Source organism: Micropterus salmoides, unplaced genomic scaffold, assembly GCF_014851395.1.
Source record: "Micropterus salmoides isolate LMB-PRFRI ecotype aquatic unplaced genomic scaffold, ASM1485139v1 Ms_hic_scaffold_4, whole genome shotgun sequence".
In the NCBI taxonomy this organism is placed as follows: Eukaryota; Metazoa; Chordata; class Actinopteri; order Centrarchiformes; family Centrarchidae; genus Micropterus; species Micropterus salmoides.
The window spans coordinates 27794835-27811378 of NW_024043372.1; the positions used below are offsets into that span (position 1 = coordinate 27794835).

A 16544-nucleotide genomic window follows, 5' to 3' on the forward strand; every position below is an offset into this window, starting at 1 on the left:
TGTGTGTGTGTGTGTGTGTGTGTGTGTGTGTGTGTGTGTGTGTGTGTGTGTGTTTATAATGCATTGACAGTCTGATTTAGCAATACCCTTGTCCCCAGAAGTGTGTGCATGTGTGCGTTCTGAATACTGCAGGTCCATTAGAGTTGATTTGAGATAATAGAATCTGTCAGTCGATATGCGCTCTCTGTCTTTATCAATTATTCACCTCTATACATTTCCTCCAGTCACTTGATCATTTAGCTGCCAGAATTCTCTTTTTACTTTTTCCAATCACTGTCTGCCCTTCCTTAAACTGAGTGAATAATTATTGCTATCTGCAAGTGTTATCTGGCCTCAGCCAAGTGCAAGCCCAATATAAAAAATAGGAAATAATTAATTTTGCAAAACAGAACAGATGCATTCAGGGGGCATTTTTTTCATTCACCATGTTTTAAATGTGTTTATAAAATAGTGTAATTAGGTCTTAATTTGTTATTTATCAGATCAGACAACATAGTGTAGACGGCACGTTGCCACTTTGCCAAGTTTATTCAGATAGGCAACATAAGTCAGTGTACACCATTACAATCATATAAAGCGTTGCACACCAGTAACTTGTACTGTTAATACCTGGACATATTTTCTTTCATTTACAAGCAGTTTTTAAGACAGGGTGTTTACCTGAATAATGAGTTCACAGATTTTTAGCTGTCTGCCTAAAAGGTGCATGAATACTATAACAACAAGGTCCAAATTTGCATCTCAGGAGTGAAGAAAATATCAGGAGACTCTAATGCACCGAAGTTTCAGAGGAAGCACCTGCTGATTGTGCTGACTACAGGGTAAAGCCTCCTCAGTGGCACCATCAGAAGGGTAATTGATCCACAAGCAGCCTCCCGGGGAACACTTGGCAGATATACATCTACTTAAGAGGATGCATTGAAGCAGAACACACCCTCTATACATCCTGTACATATTTGTACACACTAAGCAAAGTGAAGTTTAAGGGTCTGGATACAAATAAAGAAAACAAGCATTTATACAGTTTTTCCCAAAGATATGCATAGTTTCTGTCCACTTTGGTGTATACCCCATAAATGGAGAAAAGTGCTTATCTACTGTTGAACAGAAACAAAATCATCAATATTTAGCAATGTAGAGGGAGTGGACCTAAATTAAAAAAAACCTTGAACACCTAGAAAATTCAATGCAACCCAATACATTACCACTGCAATAAATACAAGTATTGAGATAGTGCCAGTTGTTCAATTTTGAGGCTGTGGTTACTAATATGGCTGTATTATTTTGACCAGAATACACATCGTACATTGAATTACAGCCTTACATTAGAGTTCAGTCAACACCTCCCTGACAAAGTCTCAACAAAAAGTGAACATTCACAAAGGTAGTATTTATTGCAGAAATATTATGTTGAATTTCATTATATTTAAAAAGTGTACAATGACACTGACATTTTGTTGTCCCCCCCTCCCCCCAAGATTTTACAGTCTGGCACCAAAGGTTAAATTAAATATAATGTCTCCTGAGTTAACATAATGTTTTTACAAAATGGAATGTCACACCACTGGCAAAACTATCTGTGAAAGGACGCCAGATGAATCTGTTGGTTCTACGTGAGCATGCAGGTGTGTGGAGAAGCTCCGGCCAAGTGAGTACAGCGAAAAGATAATGTGCATAGGTGCACTCCAAACATTCCATCAATTAAATTACATTTAAGTGGACTCTCCCTCTCAGAGAGTGTTTACTGGAAAAGGATCACTCTTTCCTTCACTGCTTCAACAATAACAAGATTTTTATCTTCCATTTTTTGAAATCTGACACTTGGTAAACACTCCAACCCAAACACATTCATGAGTGGAATAAGCTGATATTTTCCAGTAAGAAAAATGGGAGGGAACTCTATGAAAATATGATTTGTTTTATTGATTTAAGCTTGTTTGAGAAGCATGTTTGACTGGGTGCCTAAAGGAAGGATATTTGAACTGAAGAAAAAAAAACATATGTACTGATAAAACTGTTATCTTACATAGAAGTGAAATAATAATGTTCTCACGGGAACAGCAAGAAAGAGTCAGGCAGTGCTCAAGGCTGAAGCTGCTTCACAAGGAATTTGGAACAGTGCTGTTTCTCAGAAGAAGAGCAGCCAAATGAGAAAATAAAAAGAAATCTTTTGCAATGGCTCAGTATTACTAGTTTCAACATATGCGCTCAGGGCTATTTTAAAATTATTTTAAACATTCATCCTTAATTACTGCCTTTTGCAGCCAACTGAAATTATTAAGAAAAAAATAAAGAAATAAATGAGAGAACAAACTTGGCATGGGAGATTACAATTTGTTGTAACTGCATGAGGGAGTGACTCGATTTCAAAGTAAGCTACTGTTCAAATCCTCCTATTTTTCTGAAGTCATAAATAATGTTGCTGCATGCAGACAAGTGTAAGGTACTGAAAGTTAAGTGATCACCGATCCAGCTTTAGCGTCCTAGCATCACAGTCTCTCGTCTACTAATCTCCATGAGAATGGCGTGCAAGTTCCTGGGTACAGCATATTGCTGCTGAAAATAAATAAATACGATGAAAACAGGCAACAATCTGGGTATTCTGTACGGGTCATCATGACACCATGGTGCAAATAGGAATGACTATGATGAGAATGATAGTCACTGCAGTGGCAATGAGTGCAAGCAGCTTGCAGACCTTGGCCCGGCGGAGGTCAGCCTCTTTACGCCTGAGTAGAGCATCGTACCCTGGAGTGTAGATGTCGTCCATCCAGAACTCCATGTTGTTGGGGTTCAGAGATTCCTGGGCCTGAGAAACATGATGCCATTAAAAGATTTATAGAGCAGATATAAACTGGTAAGTATAAAATACAAATCCTGATCTAATCTAAGATCTAATCTAATCAAAGAAAATTTAAATATTGTATACTCTTTCCCACTATGCATCATTAATTTGGCATGAGGCTATTTCATAACACAGAATTGTATTTTACTCTATTTTTGCATTATGTATTTATAAAAAATATATTGTACTAAAACAATCCACAAAGCATATCCTATTTTAGTCATTTATAGACTACAACCACTGACTTCATATAATAGACATGATAGAAACAGAATGTAATTACATGTTTTTAGCTAATGTAGCCCTGTCAACAAATATTACCTGTAAATCCAAAGGGGTGACTCGTGCCTCTCTGTCATCTACAGTCCATATGGGCCTTCCTCTCCCCTCAGCCAATCTGGGGTCCACAGTCTTCCCAGAGGTTAGCCCACCTGTCAGACTGCTGTCTTTGTGGCGGAACAGGGATGAGTTAAATACTTGTTCCACCAGGCTGGAGGACTTCTGGGAAAGTAGGTTAGTTGTGCTGCCTGAATGATCTGCCTAAAAGGAAAATGGGCCAAACACAGATTTTAAATGTTGTGTATTTACAACAATACTTATTTTAATCTTTAAACATATGTAAAATTCAGGCAAACACGCATAATTTTTGTCTAATTAAATACCACCACTAAACATGCACATGAATTTGAATCGATGAGGTATATTTCTTTGCAGGATGCAGTGTACACAGTAGAATTACTCTACCTTTCCATGTGAAGCTTTGCCATCTTTACTTTTCGAGAATGATACTGTCCAGTCTCTCGCAGAGTTAGAGACAATCGGCTGTTTGGCATCAGAGACACTTTTGTCTTCAGGCTGGGTTTTGGAGGCACGGCGAAATGATGCATCCTTCTTCCCTTCTTTTCGCCCCTTTGAATCAGCCTGACCTTTGCTGCTTTCTGTTTGCTCCCCAGGAGTGTTCCATCGGCTCCAGTCCAGACTACTAGTGCTGGTCCCTGGAAACAGATGCCCAGATGCAGACAGAGGCTGAGGCTCTGATGACTCAGAAGGGGTTAGAGGGTGGCTCATAAAGGATGAGACACCGCTGAGAGGCTCCAGCCATCGGCCACTAGTGCCTTGTCCACCACTACTGATAGGCTGCTGGATCTTTTCATCCAGTCGCTGCAGAGCAGACAGCACCTGGGAAATCTCAGCCTTTACATCGTTCAGTGACTCTAGTTGTCTTTCTATCTGGCTCATACGGAGGAGTAGCTTACATACACTAGCCTTGAGCCCATCATCACTGCTTTCCAGAGAGTGAAAAAGCCTTGAGAGTTGACCTAGACGGCCGCGTCTGGCCTCTGGCGTGTCCTGATTAATGGCTGATCCATCGTTGGGGTGCAGGACTCCCGTGGAACCGCACATGCTTATGTCATCTAAGAAACGAAAGATGGCACTGATGTCATCCTCACCAAACTCAGGGTCATCTAATGATGTCATGAAGGAAAGGCGATCAGCGTGTACCAGGCTACGCAGGCGCCGGGGGTCCGGTAGGTCTGTCTGGGTTCCCTGAGCCTTGACTACATCGCCTCCACTTGGAAATCCACTATCCCCACTCTCACCCCCCGAGGACCCCCCCAAATTACTCATAGCAGGGGTTGACCGTCTTGGAAGTTGCCCCCCTTGTGATTCCATCCCCAATCCAACGGTGCCCACACCTATCCGGTCCTCTAGACTGTGACTCTTGTTGCCCCACATGGGTCTCTGGGTCCTTGGAGGTCGAAGGTGCCGTGGGGACCAGTCTGGGATTGACCCGGGTCCGAAGTAAGTTGAGTCCTGTAGGTCATCAAGACTTTCATGTTTAGCCCGCTGCTCTGGCGACTGATGGACTGTTGTCGGTGACGGGTAAGGATTTTGGATCATTTCAAAGCTGTGATTGTCTATGCCTTTCTGGCCCTTGCTAGGACTGGGAGATTCACTGCTAATGGTCACCTGGGGTATCAGAGGCGGCTGGTTATGGAAGTCCTTCTTAAAGATGTTTCTCTTCTGGTCAACAGACGATCCCTGTTCAGCTTCAAATACCTCCATGGGAGCAGAATCACCACTAGACTCACTGTCCGTATCCAAAGGCAGGTACATATTCTTCATGACTTCGTTGGGGATTTGACCAGTAGGGTACAAAAGTGTGGTGTGAGGCAAGTCAAAAGACACAGCCCTCGCCCTTATTGGAGGGGAGGACACAAGTGAGATTGGATCTGGAGGAAGACTTGCTCGCTTTCGGGCCGAGTAGTTAGAGTTCGGAAACAGCAAGTGCTGGTCGATAGGCCTGCCACTGGAGTCAGAGTGGGCACGGGCTCTTTCTCGACCAGAAATGTTCAGCTGGTAGATTCCAGGCAGACTGGGGCTTGGGGACTGGTCAACGGGGAGGACCGGCTGGGCTCTCATTGGTTGGCTGTCATCAGGGGCCCCGCCCGTCATCTGAATAAGATTGAAGATAGTTACAATGTCAGCAGCGACACCTATGGGTGACAGCCCCTGGCCTCTGGTGGAAACCCGGTCTCTGAAAAGCGTAGCTGGGAAACAGGGATCCCGGCTCGCAGCAGCAAACAGCAAACTCCTGAGCTCAATGAGGTGCTCCAGATCAAAGCGGGTGCTGACCATGCGACAAAGGTCCTGGAAGGTCAGCCATTGGCGCATATTGGCCAGTTCCTCCAGGATCCCCAGAAGGACCCCGGGGTATTCCTGCTGCAGGTTAGCCATGGCTGCTCACCTGAGAAGGAAAACAAGGCAGTTAGCAAGGCAAAGCACGTATATTTATTTTGCACCTTTCATAAACAAGGTGACTTTGAAGTGCTTTTCATAACACATAAAAATAAATTAAGATATAAAAGAAACATAAGGCACAAACATAATTACAGGTGGCTTTAAAATCCCATATACAAGTGCATGTAAATCTTAAACACCAGATGGAAATTAAAGTTTTCAGCTCTCTTTCTTTGACACAAGAAAACAGGTGGTTATCAATGAAAGTAAAATAATACTGTTGTATAATACTTTATATTAACATTACACGATGATAAAAATAATAAAAACAATAGTAAAGCATTTTTATTGTAAATTGTGTGTTACTTATTTTATTATCATCCAAAACATAATTATCTTTATCCATACTATAATTATGTTACATGTTAATAACAGTAAAAAAAAAAACCCAGCTTTGATAGTAATAATACCGGGCGTTTTGTATTGAATTTATTTTTGAGTGACAAACTACAAGTTTCACATAGTTACAATATCAACAGTCTTTCAGATTTGATACTCTTTCAAAGTCAGCAATTAATTGGAGGAAAATATGACAAATTCGACTTTTTCAGCTCGGATGGAAAAAGCCCTTTAAGTGTGAATTTGGAAAGCGACCTTATTCCTGGGCCCTAAAATAACCGATCATCTGATCTGATGACGCCGTCACACTCTCGCACATCTTTCCCTCGCTGGACATTTTTTATCTGCTCATTTCTATTGACAGCTTCAGGGCATACTCGCCATTTCGCTTAATAAATGTGGGATGTATCGATGAATACAGGCACATTTATGGCTCCTTTTAAAACGGTCTGTAGATGAGGACAGGTTGTTTGTGCACCTGCTGGGATAACACCATGCCGGTGTTGCAAATGCAGTTTGGGTTGTAAACATTTTACCAAAAGGTGTAGCTTAAGCATAGATGAGGATTATCTCCACTTACCTGAATCTATTGAAAGACAATTACAGTCACGCCTGCGTCCATTGAAAAATGACAAATAAAATCCAGTTTTACGCGAATAGCGAGGCCATACTCCAAGTAGATCCGGGCCGTCTCATACTCACACTCCTTTGATGGGCTTCTCTATTGGTAGCAGCGACTAGCCCACAGCCCAGGCAGGAGAGGAGAAATTAGAAATCAGGTCATCTTCCCACAAGTCCCTGCAGTCCTCCAAGGGACCTCAAAATACATCCAAACGGTTTCCCCTCACCACAGATCATCGGCGACACACGTCAAGAGAACAGCCGTATGTTTAATTGATACATTGGAGGAGATACACACTCTTGGCAGGACACCCCAGTGTGTTTGAGTGGGTGAGGTCTAGGAGCATCAATTTTCTCAGGGTGCCATAGCAATAATTGATAATGTGTGCAACTTGAGCATATGAATAAAGCAGAGATTAAAAATTGATGTTTGCTAATTGACGCTCCTAAAACTCCAAACTGACAGTTCTGTGTGTAGGCAGCAATCTAGCAGGCAATTTACCCTAGACCTTGTGGTTTACTGTCTGCCAGACTTCAGCCCCCTCTCCCTATACTTTTCACCATTACTCTGCATTATCGTCCATAAAAGGTTGTACTTAAAACCCCATTAGAGCAAGAGAAGGGCAAGGCTTTCATCGCTGAGTAGTAGCACTCTGCTATGATCAGAATGGACATCTCCAATTCAACACACAGAGCAGCACATCCATCATCCCCTGTACTCAGGAATCACTGGGAATCGATGCAGTGAATGAGCCGTGTTATGAAAAGCAATGTGGGTGTAGGTAAAGGACAATAATGTATTACTGTCAGGCCCGTAGCATGGTAGTTCTGTATATAAGGTGAAAAAAGGACAAAAGTTTAATAATGCATTCAGAAGATACTTTTACCAGTTGCATTATTTAATTATACATGGTATTTACAAAAAATATAGATTATACATAATGATTTCAGGAAACATTTATTGTAAGATCTCAGCAACCTAATTCAAGCACATCACTTCTAGAAAACATGACATGACACATGACTGGACAGTCCATTGAGACATAAAATAGCTACAATATAACAAACAAACCAACAAACAAAAGTACCTTCCTAACAACAAAACTGGTACCAGCAGACGGACGGTGGCATTACTTTATAAAGGCAACAACTATTAAAATATAAGTATAAACCTTTTACTGGACATTACCGTGTGAATATATAAACATTACTGTATTAAGAGTTCAGCTGTGATGAGATTCATGTTCTCTTTTCTTCTTTGGCTTTGATTTCACCACTGGAGTTACAATCGTTGGGGTCAGTGACGGATTCAAGGCTGGATCTAGTCCTGGGTTCAGGGCAAGCAGGTCCAATATAGCAGTACTCTCAATACCTGTTGAAATATGACATCATGAACAATAAGAGACAGAAGAGAGGCGTATTACATATTTTGTTTACTATCTGGGGTAAAAGGTGTGTACCGGTGTTGTCCTCTTCATCGCTGGGTTCTGGATCAGGACTGTGGAGAGAAACCCGGGCCAAGCCTGCCAGCTCAGTTATGAAGCTTTCTTCTGCCTCCTAATGGACACAGCAACACAGTGTCATAGTCACAAAACCCATTGTCAGTCAGGCAGGGAAGCACAGAAGACATGAAACACACTAACCAGCAGCTGTGCTTTGATCCTTTCCAAGGTCTGATCCTGCGCTACTTTCTTCCGCCTCAATTCCTCGTATATCATTTCCTGTTCTGGATCACACTGTTCCAACACCCTCCTTTTGTGGAGTTCAACCCTGACACATAAGAAAACAACCCAAATTATTTGTATTTTATGTATTTAAGACTGATAAACATGTGTAGTGCAGAAAGGTAGTAGTTTGTGGTTTGTGTACCTCTGTTGAAACTCAGCAGAGGTGGGTTTCTTTCCCCAGTTCACCAGCTCCCTCAGCAAGGATCTGTTCAGCTGACTGCTGCTCTCCTGTTTCTCACTCACCTCTGAAGGCAATGTTTACAACAAAAATAACACACAGTAGTCATTGTAACTTGAAGTGTTTTATCTATTCAAAACTGTGTTCTACTGTCTACTTAACTCATGCTGCATAACAATCATAATAATCACTGAACTACTGCAAATATATTTCCTATGACTTACTAATGAAATACTATAAATGCGGCATCCACTTGTGTAATCCTCCACATCTATACCGTTTATACAGATGTGGATATGTGCATGTGTGTTGTGATTGTCATCTCACCCTGGTTTATGTTTGTCAGATCCTGCTGTAATCTTTTGATAATGTCCTGTAGGTGGGAATAGTAGCTTTGGACCAGTGCAGTGAGAGAATCTTTGGTGACATACACGCTCTCCGAAGCAGCCTCTGTCAGCTGGCGCTAATGAGAAAAAAAAATGTTACTGTGATGTGATAAACAAACACACCAAAAGCAACAACCCAACACCCACCTTCAAGCAATCGTCCTGCTTTGGAGAGGTCTGTGACTCTGTCATCATCTGTTGGATGGCGTGGCTGAGGGCGTTGCCCAGCACCAGCTGTGCGTGGCTCTGAAGAAGCTCCGTCCCCGTTTCCAGTTCAGACAGGAACTCCTGCTGGAAGCTGTGGCCCACCAGCTGACTTTCTGGTCCCAGGTGCCTCTCTGCTAGGCTGGCACTGCTATGCTGTGATTGGTATGGAACAACAACAGTGTTCAACCTGCTGGGAACTTGAGACATGCTGTATTTTGCAGTGGTTTGTTACTTGTTTTGATGTGCCTAAAGGAATGTATTGATAACAACAAAACATTTTGCCCACCTTGAGTGTTGAATTGACACAGGACTGGCTTTTACTGGGATCTTCCATTAGCACAGCTCTAAAATCAGTCTGAGAGAGTGCCTTCAGCTTGGACAGTCTCATCTCTTTCAGCATGTGCAGACAGAAGTGCCTGACCACAAAGTGCCTCTGCACCGCCACCAACAGGTGCTCATGTTTCTTCTCTATCAACCTCCCCACTTGGCTGAGAAGAAGATCATATTGCATTATTTCTAAGTAACTCGTAAAAACTGAGTGGATATGGCCACATAGAAGAAAGCTGTGTTGTGAATCTGTTGTTAGTGCAGGTTTACATCAGATAATCTTTCACACCCTCAATAGGCCATGAATAGTTCTTGACAGCAATCGTCCAGTCTCACCTGTTGAGTGTGTAGCTCTGTCTGGCCAACATGGCTCGGAGGATCTTCATCTGTTGTTCACTCAGGTGTTTGAGACAGGCCTGCACCAGAGCCATCTCCTCACTCCACACCTACAGAAAAAGAGGTTCAGTTGGAAACATTGGAAAACCTTTAGCATAATTCAACTCTAGCAAATATCTGCTGCTAGGCTATACAGAGAAGCTGTATCTGTCTGATCCACCAGATGGCGTCTACCTGTCCATCTTTGTCCAGCTGAGCCCTCATGTCATCCAGTTGCAGCTTGGTACTGCACTCTGCCGGCTGCAGCTGTGCAACCAGCTCCTGCTCCAGGTCCAACCACAGCTCCACACAGCGCACAGCAGAGAGCTTCGACTGGGCACGGACAGAGGTGACAAAGACGTCCTTGGCTCGCTCTCCAAGCCTCTTTGAACAGGAGGTACGGAGTTTCTGGGGATACAAAAGCACACAAGAATAATAGAAATACACTAGCACATGTAAGCACACAAATACAAATATAGTATCCGATCTTTTACCCTCCAATGGTCACAGAGGGCTTCAGCCATCCTGTTGTCCTGCTGCAGCTCCAAGTCAGAAATCTGCTGCCTGTGTTTTGTCAGCAGCTCCTGGTATACCTGGAGGAAAGGTTACAGCTCAGATTTAGATACCAGTGGATATACATGCACCATATGTTTTTGGTCTATTTATTTTTTTGCAGTAATTCCTGATCTACATTTTGAGGAATGGGGAGGCAAAATTACCTTAATGAGCTGTTGTAGGTCTCCGTGAGTCTGTCTCAGTTCCAGGGCTCGGCTCTTTTCCCTGGTCTGGCTCCTCAAAAGCTTCTTCCTCTTGGACTCCATTCTGCTGCACTTGTCTTTCACCAGCTCGTTTGTTTTCCTCGCACAGTCTGGAACATGATTGATCAACTTTCAGATGAGCTGGACCAGTTTAGCTTTTTCAAAATTACAGTTTGTAAAGCCAGCTGGATGACTATGGTATAAATGTTTATTGTTTATTGTATATTGTTCTTGTAAAAAATAAGTACTATGTGAGTGACAATATATTATTGCAGAATTAACGATACACCAACTTTTTGAAGGAAAAATTGTATCAATCTGTGGTTTTAATGTATTCCACATTCTGATGTTGAATTTCAGTTTACTTTTTTGGTGTAGCCACTCTCAGCCTGCTGTCGCTCTACATCAGTCTTCCTACATTTTGCACTGTGCATATCAGCAACCCTTAGTGAGCAGGCTTACTTCTTTCTGTTCTAGAAAGAGTGGTCACACGTTTTACTCAATGGTAAAAGGTCTTGTGGCTGCACTTCTATATGGTCTAATGAGGCTACTCTCTTCAATGATGGATTTCTTTCCCTATAAGGTCGTTGAATGTGAGTGCAAAGGCTCATGTATTGAAAGAATCCCAGCGTCTTTGATTAAGAGGGGTAAGCATTAAAATATTTTTTATTATTGTTTTAAATAATTACATAGTTAGAAAGATTTTTCCATTATCAATCACGATTTGTACTTGGGGGGGGGAAGCTGCACTGTTAAGTTAAACATGATTAGCGTGCCTTATATTACACAGTAGATCAGCAGCGACAATCTGTGTCAAGTGTTACAGTGTGCTGCAAGATTTTGCATGAGAGTGGGATGCAGTAATAGGCATGATATCCAGTGCTGTCCTGAAAGAACCTGACCTTGTTTAAGGAGCTAACAATGATTCCCAGAAAATGGTCTATTTAGAGAGAGAACGTCATTTAAGTTTGAAAAGTAGGCTAGACATTGTCCACTGCTACCTGCCACCAGAAACTAGGTGAGTATAATGTGAGAAAATGACACACACATTTGGATAACTGTGTTACTATAGAGTGTTGAATAGTTTCACTATTGCAATCACCTTTCTTAACCCACAAAATGCTTTTTATAAAATGCCCACCATCTATTATCTATTGACCTGAGTGTACATTGAAGTGAATTTCCTCAGATGAAACTGAACTAATAACTCATGTTTAAATTATATTACATCTTAAAGTTAGGCATAATTTAGGGCGTGGACACTTTGATTGACAGGTAGGCATCCTCTCAAGTGGCTAGAAGTCAGTGAGGTTCAGCAACCAGGCGTCATTCTGCCCGCCTCAGCTCCACCTCTTTGCCCATTTTTGGATTAGCCGGAGTCAGGGACTCTATGGGTCTTTCCAAAACTAGACCCTCGCCACTTCCACTCCATCAGTGTACTCTGGTCGGAGTCACCTCCACAGCCAAATCGAGTTACAGCTTTCAGATGAACTTCTCTCTCCCTCACTCACCTCTATCATATGTGTATCAATCAAACAACAGTTGTAGGCTATTAAGATTCAGGATTGATGTTAAGGGAAAAGTCTGTGTTATGCAATACTGAACTGAAACCATTTGTCATTTATTTTATGATTGTATATGAGAAAAGCCTACTTCTTTAAGACGTTGACTGGTTGAGCTATTCATTTATGAAAAAGATACATTATATTATTTTATGATAAGATTGATATTGATTGTAAAAGACTAGACAATATATTTTGAACCTCTTTATCTTATATGGAAAATATTACATTCACAAATACAAATGGTCCAAACAAAACCCACAAATACAACATTATAAACATTATATTGAAACATTATATGGTCTGAAGAATAGTAAAGTACAGTTAAAATGTGTAAAGATTTAACTATTTTTCTTGAATGCCTTTGTTGCCTGTTTTGTGATAATACTATATATGCAGTTGTGTCCTGTTCTATTATTCTGTTGTCTTATTTAGCCTACTTTTGAAGATTTTTTTTATTATTAAACACAATATAACCTTTAGACTACGTTGTTAACCTGTGTATGGTTATTTAGAAATGTTAGTGTAGTTTCGGAATTTAAAAATCCTCATGTTTAGGGGCGTAGTCAAATTTAAAAGAAAGGTCCCCCATCGTGCAGCAAAGGCTGTTACACACCTTCAACAAGTCAGCATTGGTGCTCACTCAGCATCGGAGGGTTTTGTAACCCACTACCACTCCGTGCTAATTGGTTTCGGACAGTACTCAAGTGGAAGAAGGGAGGAGCAAGTACTTTCGGAAAGGCCCAATGTCCAAATTTTATGCAGTCTATGGTCTTACCCTCAGCACACTGTTGGAGGCCTTCAGTCAGAGTTGCCTGAACCTCTGAAAGTATCTTTTCCATGTGGCTAAAGGTCAAGACGTCATCGCTCGTCAGCTGCTCCAGGGTTGTTGCCACCAAGCTCTGCCTCAGAGACATTTCCCGCTTTAGCAAGGCAGGTTGGGATTGAAGGAGCCCCGTCAGCTCCTCCCACCACAACAACTTCCGCTGGATCCTCTAAGACAAGAGAAAAGGAACAGACACGTTGAACTTTGTCTTTAGTACATCCAGTTCCTCACATGATGACACAAGGGGTGAGAAGCAAAATGAATGGCATGCCAACCAATAACTAGTGTTGCTTTACCTTTAGATCAGCTTCTTGTGTGTTCATCAGGTGGTTCTCTACTAACAGAAGAGTCTGAATGAGAGAGGTGTTCACATTCTGGGCTTCATCTGGAGAGAAAACACTGGTCTTCTTCAGCAGATGCTGGCACAAGTCCTCCACCTGTTTGCTGAAACGTCTGGACTATGAGGAGACATATACATTAATTTTCCTTTCAGAGACGGTGTTCTGACCATATATGCTGCCTTGTCGAAAAATCCTACCACAGCGCAAATCGATAGCAAAGACTACGAGTCGCTCTGCCCTATCGAAAAATGCTACCTAATGTGTTCCCTTTTCCAATCCCATAAAGTTATAACTTTCACAGTATTATGACATCTTCTGTTTTTTGATTAATATTATAACATTATTTCAGGGGTAGCGTAATCTGACTAATATCCCCTACCAAATAATGCTCCCACAACAGAATCATTTAATATTGCACCACTACTCACTCTATGTGTAATGTAAGGAGATAGTGAGCATGTTGATTATTATATTTTGCCATCTTTATTTAAGATATCAGGGGTAGTGTATTCTGTTAGACTAATACATTTTTTTTTTGATATTGCTGATCAGCCATTGTCTCGACGGCATGCCCAACAGCAAGGTTGCACAGATTTATGGGCGTGGAAACAGACCCTGCTTATGGGTCATACGCATGCGCACAACCACTAAGTAGCACATCTTGATAGGTAGCATAAATCAACAGAACACCGGCAGTGCAAATAATGGTGGTCTCATAGACTTAAATTATTAGAATCAGTATAATTGTTGAATAATTTGCATTCTGGGGTTTGCTATTTGCTTTTACCACTTGCAGGCCACGTTCAAGAAGATCTTTCTGAGCTCTCTCTATTTCCTCTAAAGTACAGGGAGCATCATCATTTTTATCACTGGCAGTGTGGCCTGTTGGCAACTGTGTCTTCAGCTCATTCAGTTCCTGAAATGACAAATGACAACATATACTTTCCTATGGATTAAAATCTAAATGTCAGTGTTTCTGTGCACAGTAAATCAAGAACTGCAAAAAGAATGTAATATTCATGTACTGTATGTGCAAAAAACAACAACAATGCATTTGACATCAAAGAACATGTGATGAGTACAAGAAGCCACTTGTCAGTAGGACATCTGTCTCTACCTTTTCTTGCATTTGGAGAACACTCTTGGAGAAGTCAGCGTCATTTTTTCCTTTTGGAAAACGACAGCTGAATATTATTTTCACCATTTGAAGAAAAATCTATGGCAGGAAAAAAGTAAGAATAAAAAAACCATTTCAACTTTGACGACTTTTAAGAAATATACTTTCTAATTATTTTACTACTATATTGTAGAAAAATGACAAAAACCTCACCAGACACTTTTCTTCCTGAAGCTGGGAGCAATGTTGTTGGATATCCTGCAGGGCCAAACAGAAAAGGCTGATCCTACCTTCAAAACTGCAGAGATAACAAGTATTATCACTGCCAGCATACTGGGGTTTGTGCATAATTGCTGTAAAGTTGATGTGTATGGTTACAGCTTAACATTTAGAAACTACTGGTGCCTACCCTGGTTGCATAAGTGTGTAAGGGTAGTGAGAGACCCTGGTGAAGCTCTGGTTCTGCAGGCTCTTGGGGACCAGCGAGGAGGAGATAAACTGACTGCTGTCGTCGTTGTCCTGCTCTTGGCTTAGGGACTCTTCATCCGTTGAGGAGGACGACTCCTTGTTAGGCATAGCTGGCAACTTGGAGTGCTCATGTAGTGATGGATTGGATGCTCCGTCCGCTAAAGGCTGACAGATACAGCGAAAGGTTGCACTTAAGACTTTTTGCAATTTTCGTGGCCAATTTGGCAGCATTCTGGCCAAACTGTATGCAGTAAGTGAATTGTAATCGTAAACAAACAGATTAAACCATAGATTAAACCATACTACATTATTATTGATGTTCAGCAACCCTTGGATTGGTTTGCATATGGTTACGGTATTTAGTTAGGCCATCACTTCTATTAAAACAGCACTGTGGATATATTTAGCTAAACTTGATTTTCTGATTTGATATTATTAATTACTATTGCTTAAGTAAAACATTAAAAGATCTGATAAAATCAGTGACCTTGTTCACTGGTCCCTATTTAAGCATTTATTTCAGTAGTTTTGTAGGGAGTCTATTACCTTGTATACCTGGCAGAAGGTGTATGGTTATTATATTATATTAATGATGGACTTACTCTGTATTTTTGGTTGATGGGATAAACCACCTTTGCTCTGGATGCAAATGCGGCCACATCACTGTTCATGGGTGGCTGCTTCTTCTTGTCCTGGACAACGAGTAAACAGGCTTAAATGGTTGGTGGGAAGTTAATAAGTAAACATAAAAAATAGATAACCCTGAATGAAGCCTCTGTTTGCCATTTCCAAGTATTTGCCACAAATTTACCAGTAAACATTTCATGTAACTGTGCCATCCACTTTTGTGAAGCTACAATAACGTTAAGTGTCTCAGACAGTGTTAAACTTGTCTTGGATAACAGTACTTTGTCATTAGTGGTGCCAGTCGGAGCCTCCTTTCTGCTGTTGATGACACAGTCGCTTTGGTTGTTGTCCACTTCCACATAATCAGGTTCAAGTAGCCTCCTTGCATTGTAACCCTAAAGGGATGACACACAAGATATATCCAAGTATGGAATATAACGTCTGTATGATAAAAGTGATGGAGAACGAGGGTGAGGTTCCGTGTTATTATTTGCTTACTTGTCTTATCAACAGCAAAGGTTTCAGGCAGAAGACATATAAAAGAGCAGCAACTAATATTCCCGAAAGCCCTCCACACACTGTAGCCACAGTTAACAGACCTGTGTACATGTGCAGAGACTCCGCGAAACTGACCAACACATCAGTGCCGCACTCCGCTATCAGCTCCGTGGCTGTCATTTCTCAGTGAACCCATCAAAATGTAGGAAAACTAACGTTTTCAGTGTTAGCATGTTGTCGGCAACATCCAGCTAACGTTAGCTAATTTTAACGAAACTCATCTGCTCGAGAAAAGGAGCTTCTGGCCGTTCACGCTAAAGTTTCTTCCTTTGTAGAACATTTTAAAGGTTGCTTCTTCCCGAAACAGTTTACATTTTGAAACATTAGTAAACTAAAATTTGCAACAACTTCTTCCAGCAAAAGTTTGGGTGTATATTTTAGCCAATGGCCAAACGGAGATTTAAGAGGACCGAGACAGTGGTGCTAGCTACAGTTAGGCCGGAAACGGGATGACTTTACCTTCAATATTAAAGCCTAATG

The 16544-nt window shown here is 41.4% G+C and overlaps 1 protein-coding gene and 1 pseudogene across 1 annotated transcript; both read right to left on the reverse strand.

Annotated features, from left to right (window-relative positions):
* Positions 1-491: 491 nt before the first annotated feature.
* LOC119885506 lies at positions 492-5811 on the reverse strand (annotated as a pseudogene).
* A 1677-nt stretch (positions 5812-7488) lies between these two features.
* Positions 7489-16481, reverse strand: LOC119885829 (ellis-van Creveld syndrome protein). Its single transcript, XM_038696087.1, has 20 exons — positions 16005-16481; positions 15788-15901; positions 15482-15571; positions 14821-15044; positions 14625-14709; positions 14412-14510; positions 14082-14210; positions 13250-13411; positions 12906-13122; positions 10527-10675; positions 10302-10400; positions 10003-10215; positions 9769-9878; positions 9392-9593; positions 9046-9258; positions 8840-8975; positions 8477-8579; positions 8251-8377; positions 8068-8164; positions 7489-7979 (listed from the first exon to the last, which is right to left on the reverse strand). The coding sequence occupies exons 1-20, from the start codon at positions 16182-16184 to the stop codon at positions 7831-7833; spliced, it is 2898 nt and encodes a 965-aa protein (XP_038552015.1). The 5' UTR covers positions 16185-16481; the 3' UTR covers positions 7489-7830.
* Positions 16482-16544: the final 63 nt, after the last annotated feature.